This window comes from Littorina saxatilis, linkage group LG15 (assembly GCF_037325665.1).
Source record: "Littorina saxatilis isolate snail1 linkage group LG15, US_GU_Lsax_2.0, whole genome shotgun sequence".
In the NCBI taxonomy this organism is placed as follows: Eukaryota; Metazoa; Mollusca; class Gastropoda; order Littorinimorpha; family Littorinidae; genus Littorina; species Littorina saxatilis.
In genome coordinates, this window is record NC_090259.1 from 25295023 (window position 1) to 25308650 (window position 13628).

General features: G+C 43.4%; 1 protein-coding gene across 10 annotated transcripts in view; it reads left to right on the plus strand.

Moving 5' to 3' along the window:
* Window positions 1-13628, plus strand: part of LOC138948919 (E3 ubiquitin-protein ligase UBR4-like) — a 224267-nt gene that overhangs the window by 204026 nt on the left and 6613 nt on the right. For all 10 annotated transcript variants that reach the window (XM_070320552.1, XM_070320561.1, XM_070320554.1 and 7 more), the window contains 10 exons: window positions 950-1049; window positions 2328-2456; window positions 2828-2917; window positions 3692-3814; window positions 4537-4670; window positions 5761-5886; window positions 6626-6820; window positions 7313-7397; window positions 7844-7983; window positions 9255-9348. In XM_070320552.1, coding sequence (XP_070176653.1) covers window positions 950-1049; window positions 2328-2456; window positions 2828-2917; window positions 3692-3814; window positions 4537-4670; window positions 5761-5886; window positions 6626-6820; window positions 7313-7397; window positions 7844-7983; window positions 9255-9348 — 1216 coding nt within the window. The remainder of the gene's footprint in view (window positions 1-949; window positions 1050-2327; window positions 2457-2827; window positions 2918-3691; window positions 3815-4536; window positions 4671-5760; window positions 5887-6625; window positions 6821-7312; window positions 7398-7843; window positions 7984-9254; window positions 9349-13628) is intronic.

Here is a 13628-nt window from a genome sequence, read left to right on the forward strand (position 1 = left end):
GCTACCGGCACGGTTGGCCTAGTGGTAAGGTGTCCGCCCCGTGATCAGGAGGTCGTGGATTCGAACCCCGGCCGGGTCATACCTAAGACTTTAAAATTGGCAATCTAGTGGCTGCTCCGCCTGGCGTCTGGCATTATGGGATTAGTGCTAGGACTGGTTGGTCCGGTGTCAGAATAATGTGACTGGGTGAGACATGAAGCCTGTGCTGCGACTTCTGTCTTGTGTGTGGCGCACGTTATATGTCAAAGCAGCACCGCCCTGATATGGCCCTTCGTGGTCGGCTGGGCGTTAAGCAAACAAACAAACAAACAAACTTTTGTACTGCTGCACTAAGACACAGATGAAAAAGAGGGTTTATATATTGGAAGAATAATGATAAAAGCTGAAAAATTTAGTGAAGGTGATTGGGGATACTTGACTTTGACTTAATAGGTGTTTGAGGCCCATCACAGGCCTGTTCACCGCTCTAATATTGTTTTTCCTTAAAAGACACTTGGTGGTGTGCGCAGCGTCTATAACTATGATGCAATTTGGCATTCCGGGTCGAATTTGGAGGGGAGACAGTGCCAGTAGGCATATTTTTTCTTTATTGGTGAAGAAAAGAACAGAAAAAAGAGTAAATTTTGTGTGTGTGTGTGTGTGTGTGTGTGTGTGAGTGAGTGTAAGTGTTTGTGTGTGTTTGTGTCGGTGTGTGTGTGTGTGAGTATGTGTGTGTGTGTGTTTGTGTGTGTGTGTGTGTGTGTGTGTTTGTGTGTGTTCTGTGTGAGTGTGTTTGTGTGTGTGTGTGTGTGTGTGTGTGTGTGACCTTATCCTGTGCACATGAACCTACAGACTGTGGCATTGTGTGTGTGTGTGTGTGTGTGTGTGTGTGACCTTATCCTGTGCACATGAACCTACAGACTGTGGCGTTGTGTTTGTGGTATAACGTCTTAACATGCTCTTGTTCCAGGACGGACTCTGAGGTGTGGAAAGAGTTTGTGAGCAAGCCAGCATTGTCCTACGTTCTGAGAATTCTGAGGGGACTGTGCATCAAACACACAAAAACCGTTGTAAGTCATCTGCCTTTCATTTCTCTATACCTTAGTGTTTTACCTTTTTATTGGCCCTCGCGCCCCCTAATTGGCGTAGAGGCGCGTCCCCCGGGTGGTGGATGGGGGAGCCTTCTCTACTAACTTCTGAGAGAAGGTCGCATCACTCTCGATGCCGTGAACCTAATTAGAATCTTTTTCTTGTTTCTTCTCTATTTCTGCCTCCCCAAAGTCCTTTTACTTTCCTTTTCTCACCCATAAAATTCTTCACTTATTACCCTTGTTAAGTGGTTCTTGTATAGAATATAGTCAATGTTTGTAAAGATTTTAGTCAAGCAGTATGTAAGAAATGTTTAGTCCTTTGTACTGGAAACTTGCATTCTCCCAGTAAGGTCATATATTGTACTACGTTGCAAGCCCCTGGAGCAATTTTTTTATTAGTGCTTTTGTGAACAAGAAACACTTAACAAGTGGCTCTATCCCATCTCCCCCCCTTCCCCCGTCGCGATATAACCTTCGTGGTTGAAAACGACGTTAAACACCAAATAAACAAACAAATTTTTATTGGCACAGCAAGGCATTTTAACAGTGTACCCTAAATTACAAACACATAAAACTAAAAAAGTATTACCAAACACTGTGTTGATATATATAAAGATTTGTGAGCCAGTGGAGATGCGCAGACTTTTTTTTCCTCAAACAGAATATTCAAAATTTGTGTTCATACCCTTACAATAACAATTACAACAATAACAACACTTTATTGTCCATTGAAATGAATGCATTAATATGGAAAATTGTCTTTGACACGTCTAACCTGCCTGTCAACGATTATACACATACAACATTATTCTTTGAAATGGCACGTGTCCCAGGGGAGGGTGTGGGTTTGCCACTAGGCTATCTGTGAACAGCTGTTTCTATCTCTCTCCTTTGCTCTGATAAGAGAAGGTTTAAATCTCGGAAGAAAAGTCTCTGCTGACTTTCAGTTGTGTCTTTCAAAATTTTGATCAGTACTACATTGTATAATACATAGTCTTTATAAGAAAGGAACAACAGAGCTTTAAAGTGTACTGTTCTGCAACCTATACAGTGAACCCCCCCCCCCCCCCCCTCCCTTTTAAGACCTTGCTTTTTCAGATTGTCTGTTCATAACCTCTGTCAATTTATCTCCATGTTAAGACTCCCTCCTTTTTAAGACCTGATTTTCTCAGATTTCTGGATGTCTTAAAAGGGGGGTTCCACTGTACATATGTAGAGCAGATTTGTGTGTGAAACTGACTTGGTTTTCCCCCCCAGAACCTTGTAGCGGACAAGTGTGTCCCCATCCTACACAAGCTGGAGCAAGTGTCGTCAGACAAACACGTGGGCACGCTGGCCGAGAACCTCCTGGACGCTCTCAGAGAGGATCCTGCTGCCGCTCAGAAGGTAGGCTATTACTTTGTCCTTATTTCCCTCTGTCAAGGTTGAATGTAGATGTGTCAGAAGCTGGTATTTCAACTTTTTGATAGGTGTTCTGTAGAAGTGTGGAAGCAAGGAAACAAACAAATTTTACCTTGATTTCAAGACTTCCACCTTTTAAAGATTTTGAACGACGCAAGCACCCATTTTAAACACCTGAGTGGACAGTGCATGTGAAGAATGAGACTGTCGTGTAAAACATGTTCCTGGCTTGCTGTTCAGGAACTAATCAGCTGGTATTTGAAGTGATCAGAGTTCAAGTTTTAAACACCATACTTGTACAATGAGTGAGTTTCTGAAAATTAACTGCTGTTTTTGTTTGTGTGTGTGTGGAACAGATAGAGGATGTGCGACAAGAGACCAAGGCAGAGAAGAAGCGGCTGGCCATGGCTGTGAGGAAGAAACACCTGGGTGCCCTGGGCATGACGGTATGTCACACCTTGCTCTGCTTGTGCTAATCATCGTTTGGATCACGTTAACCAGAAAGTTCTGGTACAAATCTCAATACCAGGAATTAAATTGGCAATTGTTTTTCGTGTGACCATTTTTTTTCTCAAAAATCACTATGTTTTTGACTGAGTTAAACACTTGACATAACACTTACACTAGTATCAGTTTCTGTGAGAAGCAGACATTGTACTTGCAAAGAAATACTGGTTGGGGAAATGGCTATTACCATAGTTGTTCCTGGATGAGCACCAACTTATGCCATTGGTCTCATGGGAGACTATTCATTCCCCTGCTGTTAAAGCTCTTTTTGAGGAGTGGGATTGTGCCCCTTTAACTGACACACCCTTGTGAGGTGGGTTGGTGAGGTTGAATGATTGTCATGTTGAATTTGAATTTAAAAACAAGCAAAGAAACAAACACTCACTAGATTGTCAGAGTAATAGGCTCAGGTTTGTACAGTGGAACCCCCCTTGTAAGCCCCTTAGATTTAAGACCTTGATTTTGTCCTCACAGACGAAACGAGAAGTTGCAGGTTTTTCTTCTTTTGTTTGAGACTATTGTTCTAAACAGTGCAATTATATTGTTGTCCCCATGCACAGACAAATGAGGGTGAGGATTTTCTTTTTCTGTTTGAGACCATTGTTTAAAGAGTGCAATGAATTTTCACCCCACAGACGAACGAGAAGGGTCGGGATGTTTTTTTCTGGTTGAGACCATTGTTTAAACGAGTGCAATGACTTTTACCCCTCCAGACGAACGAGAAGGGCCAGGTGACGGTGAAGAGCTCTGTGCTGAAGCAGATGGAGGACCTGAAGGAGGAGACAGGACTCACCTGCTGCATCTGTCGCGAGGGATACCGCTACCAGCCACAGAAGGTACACGCCTTTCACCTTTATTTATGGGGTGGGGAAGTATCACAGTTGGTAGCGGCGCTAGCTTCAAAACCAGCTGTAACTATCGCTGTGGGTACGATCCCCACGTTTGGCGAGGGATTTATTTCTCAGCCAACTTTGTGCAGACTGTCCTCAGTGTCCGAACACCTCTGTGTGCACACATGCGCACAATAAAGAACCTAAGCTCACAGCAAAAGTCTCAGGACTTGGAAACATGACTACACACATGCAGGAAAAAGAAAGAAAAAAATGGGTAGTGTAGTGCTGTGCTGTATGGCAGCTCGCTTTCCCCAGTGAGAAAGCAGTCCGAATTTTCATGAGGAAACCTCACAGGACTATATGAAATCCTATTTATTTATTATCCTTATTATTATGATCTCTCTGCTTTTATGCATGGCACAGGTAAAACCAGAGGTCAGGTGCACAATTTGCTGAGGGTGAGTCGGGTCAGAGTCCAGATTTAGACAGAACTCTGATATAGAGTTTTACCAGTTTTAGCGGTGACAGGCAGAAATCCAATAAAAGCATTTCTGTTTTGCAAATCCAATAAAAGAATTTCTGTTTTGCATTGCTGAACATCAAAGGGTTTGGCATTCAGCTTGATATGGTCTAGCAACTTTCCAGATTGTTTAGAATTGTTATGTACGGACTTGGTTGGAAAAATACTTTAAAACCATGTAAACATGGTTTTTTTCTGTACACAGGTGCTTGCTGTGTACACCTTCTCCAAGCGGTGCAACCTGGACGAGTTTGAGAACAAGCCGCGCAAGACGCCTGGCTACTCCACTGTGTCCCACTTCAACGTGGTCCATGTGGACTGTCACACGGCCGCCGTCAGGTGGGGAGACGGACACTTTTTGTTTTGCTGTGGTTTTGTTTACTGCAGTGTAGAGAAGGGGAATGACATTATTCTCAAAGTTGGGATGATGTTTTTTGTCAGAGTAAGAGACGTTTGCTTCATTGCAGGTATGATGGATCAGTGCAGAGTTAGTCATTGTACGCACATTATTTGCTGTTGGCCAGTTCCTCATGATATCAATTACATGTCGCGCGTCTTTCAGTATGAGACTTCACTTCCACAGGGTTAATGCGGGACTATGCCAATGCTTGCAGCCTCTTGTTTTGAATTTTGTGATTTTTTGTTTTGTTACTGTTCTCTCTCACTGTACAGTAAAACCCCTTTTTAAAGAACTCCCAAAATCTGCGAAAATTAGGTCTGAAAAAGGAGGAAACCTCTATGAAAATGAGGTCTGAAAAAGGAGGAAACCTCTATGAAAATGAGGTCTGAAAAAGGAGGAAACCTCTATGAAAGTAAGATCTGAAAAAGGAGGAAACCTCTATGAAAGTAAGGCCTGAAAAAGGAGGAAACCTCTATGAAAGTAAGGTCTGAAAAAGGAGGAAACCTCTATGAAAGTAAGGCCTGAAAAAGGAGGAAACCTCTATGCAAATGAGGTCTGAAAAAGGAGGAAACCTCTATGAAAATTAGGTCTGAAAAAGGAGGAAACCTCTATGAAAATGAGGTCTGAAAAAGGAGGAAACCTCTATGAAAATGAGGTCTGAAAAAGGAGGAAACCTCTATGAAAGTAAGATCTGAAAAAGGAGGAAACCTCTATGAAAGTAAGGTCTGAAAAAGGAGGAAACCTCTATGAAAGTAAGGCCTGAAAAAGGAGGAAACCTCTATGAAAGTAAGGTCTGAAAAAGGAGGAAACCTCTATGAAAGTAAGGTCTGAAAAAGGAGGAAACCTCTGTGAAAGTAAGGTCTGAAAAAGGAGGAAACCTCTATGAAAGTAAGGTCTGAAAAAGGAGGAAACCTCTATGAAAGTAAGGTCTTAAAAGAGAGGAAGTCTTAAAAGGGGGGTTCCATTAGTACTGTACTGTATTGCAATTGTTGTACATGTATTTTTGACCTTTGTTGTTGTCTCACCCAGACACGCGCGTGGGAGAGAGGAGTGGGAGAGTGCCACCCTGCAGAACGCCAGCACCAAGTGCAATGGACTGCTCCCACTGTGGGGGCCGCAGGTCCAGGAGTCTGTCTTCGCTGCCTGTCTCGCCAGGTCAGTGCACACACACACACACACACAGACACACACACACACAGACACACACACACACACACACACACACACACACACACACGTGCACGCACACACACACACACCCACACACACACACACACGTCTTCTTGCTTCCCATGCAGTGGATGTACATGTCCACAGTTTGCCATTGAGAACCGTTTTAGGGGATCGGGTCTTTCACTAAAGGTTTGGATGGGTGGAAGAATGTTTAGGGAATGCTGAGAGTTATTCACTGCTAGCAATAGACGTTATTCGGAAGTAACTCCATCGGGGTTGAATGGGTTGTGAAAGAGGGAATACCCTTGCTTTTCTTCTGACAAACAAAGTCACACGTGCTCCTGTCCAAGTGTTTCCGTCACACCCCTCTCTAGTGATTGGCCCCTCCAATGTTTGTCACAGTAAAAATGAAGGGTATTCACTCTTTCACAACTTATACAAACCTGACAGAGTTATTTTTGGAATTCGTCTGTCAAGCAAACTTTTGATTTTGAATTTTGATGATTGGTCATGTTGCAGGTAATGAGTGGTATTGTTGGGCACACACAGACGTATTATAATAAAGGAAAAAAATAAAAAAATATAAAATAACTGCATGCTGTGATGATTTGTATGGCATCTCGCTTTCCCCTGTGAGAAAGCAGCCCGAATTTCCATGAGGGTAACCTCACAGGACTATATGAAATTTTATTCTTATCTTATCCTTATCTTATGATTTCAGACACAACAACTATCTGCAGGAGTGTACGGGTGTGCGTGACATCGGCTACACCTACACCATTCACGACATCCAGCTGCTCTTGCTGCGGCTGGCGCAGGAACGCTCCTTCAGTGATGAGAGTGGAGGGGGTGGTCGCCAGAGTAACGTGCACATCCTACCCTTCATGATGCACATCACGCTCTATGTCATCAACACGTGAGTGCCTTGTCGCCAGTCCCTGTGCTGATGTCATCAGTTTGGTGATGTCATTTGTTTGATCATTTTATCAGTCTTGGCTGATGTCATCAGTTTGGTGATGTCATTTGTTTGATCATTTTATCAGACTTGGCTGATGTCATCAGTTTGGTGATGTCTTTTCTTTGATCACTTTAAGAGTCTTGTTTCTTGAGGCAAGTGTCTTGTTTGTGTGCTTTGGCGGGGCTCAGCGGTTAGCATTTCCAGCTAAAAGCCAGTTTATTACCAGCCTACAGGTTCAGCCGCTGGTTTCAAGGAGGGATTTATTCGTCAGTTAACTTTTTTTATCAGTGTGTAGATACATACCCCCATGTGCATGCATAGACATGTAAACGGTCATCTTGGGGCTTGAAAGTCACTAATGCATGCTTGTACAACAAAGAAAGACGCCACTTTTCCCATAAGGAAACCCTTACGGGATTGAAACTTACTGTCACCTTTCCTGTGTTTCAGGACTCGGGCTCACACTCGTGAGGAGAAGAACATCACCAACTTCCTGGAGATGCCCAAGTCCAAGTGGGTGGAGAACTGCTTTGAGGTCAGTGCCTGCTGCCTTTTCTTCTCTGTGCTTTACTGACAGATTGACTGCCTGTGAATTGTCACCCTCAAAAGTAGTCTTGAAACCATGTTTGTCCATGTTTCTTTCTTATTCTTTTTTGTTGGCGTGTTTCTGTCATATGATGTTTGTTGCTCATTAAAGTTGTCTCTGCAGCTACGCTTTTTGTTTTTCTGTTCTTGTTTTTTTTCTTTTATGAAATTATGACTGCCCCTTGTTTTTTGTGTGTTGTCTGTCTTTGTTCCAAAGGGGAATGGAAAGTTCCCATATAATGAAATGGATAGCCTCCATTCTTCCAAAAAAAAATTCTTTCGTAAAGCCTGTTAGTCGACTCTGCTGTTTTAAGGACAGGCTTAAAATGGTTTCACCTTTTGTGAACTTCTTCTTACCTGGTGAGCTGTGTGTAATGTGTGTGTTCATGTTGACAGACGGAGGGCCCGCTGTACTACCTGGTGCTGGCCATGCACATGTTGTCGCCGTCACGCTTCAAGGAGCTCAGTGTCCAGTTGTTCCAGCGACTCTTCGTCATGGCTCATCTCCGCGCCACCGCTCAGATCGGCGCCAAGACGTGAGTCCTTGTCTCTTTGCCTGTCTCTCTTCAGTCCAGGTGCATGGAGGGAAAACCGCAATTGTTAAACCAAATGGAGGGAAAACCGCAATTGTTAAACCAAATGGAGGGAAAACCGCAATTGTTAAACCAAATGGAGGGAAAACCGCAATTGTTAAACCAAATGGAGGGAAAACCGCAATTGTTAAACCAAATGGAGTGAAAACCGCAATTGTTAAACCAAATGGAGTGAAAACCGCAATTGTTAAACCAAATGGAGTGAAAACCGCAATTGTTAAACCAAATGGAGTGAAACCGCAATTGTCACAATGAATTCCCAAACTTGTGCAATAAAATATTGTGTTTTGGGTATTCCGTCTAAAGGTCTGTGACCTGTAAGTTGTTGTGTTTACAGTGGAACCCCCCCTATTGAGACCTCCAAAACTCTGACCAAATCAGGTCTTCTTCTTCTTCTTCTTCTTCGTTCATGGGCTTAGACTCCCACGTTCACTCATGTTTTTTTGATGAGTGGATTTTTATGTGTATGGCCGTTTTTACCCCACCATTCAGGCAGCATACGCCGATTTCGGGGGAGGCATGCTGGGTATTTTCGTGTTTCTATAACCCACCGAACTCTGACATGGGTTACAGGATCTTTTCCGTGCGCACTTGGTCTTGTGCTTGCGTGTACACACGAAGGGGGTTAAGTCACTAAGCAGGTCTGCACATAAATTGACCTGGGAGATCGGACAAATCTCAACTCTCGACCGGGATTCGAACTCTCGACCTCCCGATTAGGATGCCGACGTCTTACCACCCCGCCACTGCGCCCGTCAAATCAGGTCTTCAAAAGGAGGGGGTCTAAAATGGGGGTAAATTTGCAGAGGTTATGAATAGAAAACGTAGGAAAACAGGATCTCAGAAGGGAGGGAGTCTTAGATTGGGGAGTCTTAAAAGGGGAGTTCAACTGTACTTACGCTGTGAATGTCTGACACTGGACTCGGGGTGGAGGACTGTTTGGTCAGTATGGGAGGGGGTCAGTCTTGTCCGGGATGTGACTTGGCCTTGGGTGATGATTATTTGGCTGGTTTACAAACAAACAAGTCAAGAAACTAACAAGAAACGTCCTGTGACAGTGAACTTTGCAAACAAAACTGCATGCTTGAGGGAGAGTTTGTTACGGTTTTTTGACTGTGTAAGATGAACCTTAGACTGCCGGGAGTTTCCTGTCGGAGCTCAACAGTATAAAAGCTGAGTAATATGCATTTTATGGTGACTGATTGATGTTTCAGACCCAGTGACAAAGAGGTGAAAGCTTTCTCCATCTACAAGACGTACCTCATGTTCTTTGGCTTCATTGTGGCCATGTATGAGAAGGTCTTCAAGGTGAGAATCTAACAAAGTTATGTGGGTGTGGGTGTGGGTGGTTGTGGGTGGGTGTGTGTGGGTGTGGTTGTGGGTGTGGGTGTGGTTGTGGGTGTGTTTATGTGTGTGTGTGTCTATATATACGTATGTGTGTCTTTGTGTGTGCATGTTTATGTCTGTGTCTTTGGCTTCACAGTACAACTATGATCTAGAAGGCTTTCTAGCCGTCGTGATATAACCTTCGTGGTTGAAAACGACGTTAAACACCAAATAAAGAAAGAAAGGCTTTCTAGGTGACAGTTTAGTCAAGTTATTGTGTGTTCCGTGTGTGTGTGTCACTGTGTGTGTGTGTGTGTTTGTGTGTGTGTGTGTGTGTGTGTGTGTGTGTGTGTGTGTGTGTGTGTGTGTGTGTGTGTGTGTGTGTGTGTTTGCCTCTCTCTTGGTCTCTTAGCATGTCTCTGTATCTGTTTCTGTTTGTCCCTTGTTTTGCATGTTGTTCTTTTAGCTCTTATTGTCAAAGGGAGATTGTTCAGCTGAGTGTTGATTGCTTGGTTGGTTGGCATTTTCATGTATTTTTGTGTGTGCTAAGCTTTGCACATGTAAAGGGTATTTACTCTTTTTTGTTGTTGCCTTTTCTTCTGATATTTATTCATTTGGTTACTTTTTTACATTCGTCTTTGTTCTTATTTTTGTATGTCTGATATTATTTCTTTGTTAAAAATAAAAGAAACTAAGTAGAGAGAGAGGGGGGGGAGAGAGGGGGGGGGAGAGAGAGGGGGGATAGGGGAGCGAGGGGGATGGGGAGGATATATATGACTCACTAGAGGAATACCCGCTTCGCCGGGTAGCCGGCTTCGCCGGGATGAAATACTTAGAGCCGTACGCCGGCTTTGCCGGGTCCGAACAATGGACCCGCCAAGCTTAGGTCCCTCCCAGATTCGTGGAATGGGAACAGCACGAAAATGATTCAGTGGCCATAATGCCATTCCTGACCATATCGAGTCCCATCCTTGTCGACGAATGTAACCGTGTTAATCACCTTTGGAGGCGAACTCCACTCAAACAGGATTGAGCAATTTAGAGCTTATCTCTAAGCCCTTTTGATCTGTTATGGCTTCTCAAAGGAAGGCCAGTACATACAAATACACAAAAGCCGCCAGACCACATCACAAACAGAACTGAACAATCCACAGGTGTTGCCCACATAGAGAGAGAGACACACACACACACACACACACACACACAAACACAGAGAAGCCGTATATATAGAGAGATAGATGACAGTGTATTTTTCGCGTGGCTATAAATTGATTCGACCTTTGCACTTTTACAGTGAGGATAATTTACGGGTCCAATTTACGTTCTGGACACTGCGGTGACCTTCTAAAAATAGTAACAGAACGCCGGGAATATCCGAAGATACTATAGTGCACCATACGAAGGAAGGGAGGTAAACGCTGAAAACCTGGAGAAGATAAGGAAGAGTTACTTGTAATGGTGAAATGAACACAAAAACCAAAATCGGTTCAGCGCTGCGCGCTGAGAGCACGTGTTGAAATATCTCATCGATGATATTGTGTCCGGGGTGTAGCTGAATACGGTGTCCAAATTTGAAAAAGATCCACCGAGAACTTTGGCGTTGTGATGTGGTGTAGCGGCTTTGGTGTGTCGGTATGGGGGCCCGGGTAGCTGAGGTGGAACCAAATTCGGTTCAGCGCTGCGCGCTGAGAGCACGTGTTGAAATATCTCATCGATCAGGTTGTGTCCGGGGTCTCTGTGAATAAGCCCACCAAATTTGAAGCAGATCCATCGAGAACTTTGGCCGTGCATCGCGAAGACACAGACACACAGACACACAGACAGACAGACACAAGTCGTATATATATATAGATTCTTCAATATTGGTGACAATTGGGGGTCGGTCAATTTAATACTGTAGCTTGATATTTTGCACTCAAAACAGGTAGCCTTTTGAAACTTGATCAGCAATTTCAACATACTTTAGAGAAACTGTCATATACAGGTATGGATAAGCGTTATACGCTGTGTGGATTTTGTGGAAATTATGAGAGAAAAAACGTAATGCATGAAATAAAATAAATGATGTAACGTCTCCATCCACTGGTTGCCCTGATGACCTGACTTTTTTGCTTTTTTGTAAAAGGCACACGTGGTACAATGTACTGCTTTTTGTAAAACTGAGTTTTTGAGTTTTTGCTCTGTTTAACTCATTGCCTCCCAGGTACTGATATATCCATACCCACTCACGTGGCTATATCTGACCTGGTACGGATATATCCATACACACAGTCAATTCAGTCGCTTCCTATAACGTCGATTTAACGCCTGCATTCCAGCGTGTTGATACACAGTTTCTACAATTCTGAGTGACCTGCTGCAGCACAGCTGGTCTCGGCTAAAAATAACTTGGTCAACATAGGTGGGGTAGAAAGTGTTAAGACATTCAATGAACATTAAATTAAAAGCGTTAATGTGAATTCTGATTTTCTGCCGTCATTCAACCTTTCAGTAACCAGCATTGAAGAAGGTGTCACATACTGTCTATAGTGGTACAGGCCCAGTCTTGAAGACCATTGACAAATCTTCCTCCGCATACAGTATATACTTAGTTCGGAATGTGACATTGTTTAAAGTTGCAAACGGATAATCTGGCAGTTGAACACATAAGCCAACGCTTGTCTTCTGTACATATTCCACACTCAAGCATGTTGACTTGATGTCAGCCATGGATTTATTCAATTAGCACACACTGATATCTTTAAACCCCTTTGCATCAAACTTTCACCTGTTACCGTGTTGACTTCATGTCAGCTGCGGATTGATTCAATTACAGTGGAACCCCTCTTTTAAGATGTCGTTAAAATCTGAAAAAATGAGGCCTTTAAAAAGGAGCGAGTCCTTAAAAGGGGGTACATTTACAGAGGCTGAACAAAAATGTAAGAAAACAGGCTTAAAAGGGAGGAGTCTTTAATCTGGGGGTCTTAAGAGGGGGGGGGGGGGGGGGGGTTCTACTGAAGCAGACACTGATATCTTGACTCCCTGTCTGGCGTCAGACTTTCCCCGGTCACTGTGTGACAGTGCATAAGAAAAAGGGGTATAGTGGTGTTGTTGACAAAAATATATTGTAATTTAAAATTGAATTCAATGTAAAAAGGACGGAAATAGATTAATTCAAAGTTATGAAGTTAGAAAACACAAGGCTACGACACGCATAACTTGCACGTTACAGCTTTCAATAAATGTTGCCAGGTTTTGGTTTCTGACAGCAACATGCATGTTTCAAGAGGTCTTTAAATACGGGCACTGTGAGCTATATTTTTAATGATCACTTTAATACAGCAAAAAGAGTAATATATGAAGTACATGTTAGACACCAACTTTAGTTACATCATGCATTTTAAGAAGCTGTTTAAGTGATGTTTCTAGACCTAGTACCCTTGTTCGTGTTATGATGACCGTAGCTTTTTGTAATTTTATGTTATGACAGCAAAGCACGCTGTAGCTATTTACCGGGCGTGATTACGTCTTACAAACGTGAATCAAAAATCGTAGCAAAGCAACTAGTGGAAGTTTTTTCTAAATTATAAACGCTCAAACCTCGCAGAAAGCCGGCAGAAATGTGAACAGATATGCGTCATAGAGGGATCATCAGAAGTTGATTAATTGTGTTTTCGGGATAATTGTGTATAGGGGGCGTTTCCGGGATAATTGTGTATAGGGGGCGTTTCCAGGATAATTGTGTATAGGGGGCGTTTCCGGGATAATTGTGTATAGGGGGCGTTTCCGGGATAATTGCGTACAGGGGGCGTTTCCGGGATAATTGTGTATAGGGGGCGTTTCCGGGATAATTGTGTATAGGGGGCGTTTCCAGGATAATTGTGTATAGGGGGCGTTTCCGGGATAATTGCGTACAGGGGGCGTTTCCGGGATAATTGTGTATAGGGGGCGTTTCCGGGATAATTGTGTACAGGGGGCGTTTCCGGGATAATTGTGTATAGGGGGCGTTTCCGGGATAATTGTGTATAGGGGGCGTTTCCGGGATAATTGCGTACAGGGGGCGTTTCCAGGATAATTGTGTATAGGGGGTGTTTCCGGGATAATTGTGTATAGGGGGCGTTTCCGAGATAATTGCGTACAGGGGGCGTTTCCGGGATAATTGTGTATAGGGGGTGTTTCCGGGATAATTGTGTATAGGGGGCGTTTCCGGGATAATTGTGTATAGGGGGTGTTCCCGGGATAATTGTGTATAGGGGGCGTTTCCGGGATAATTGTGTATAGGG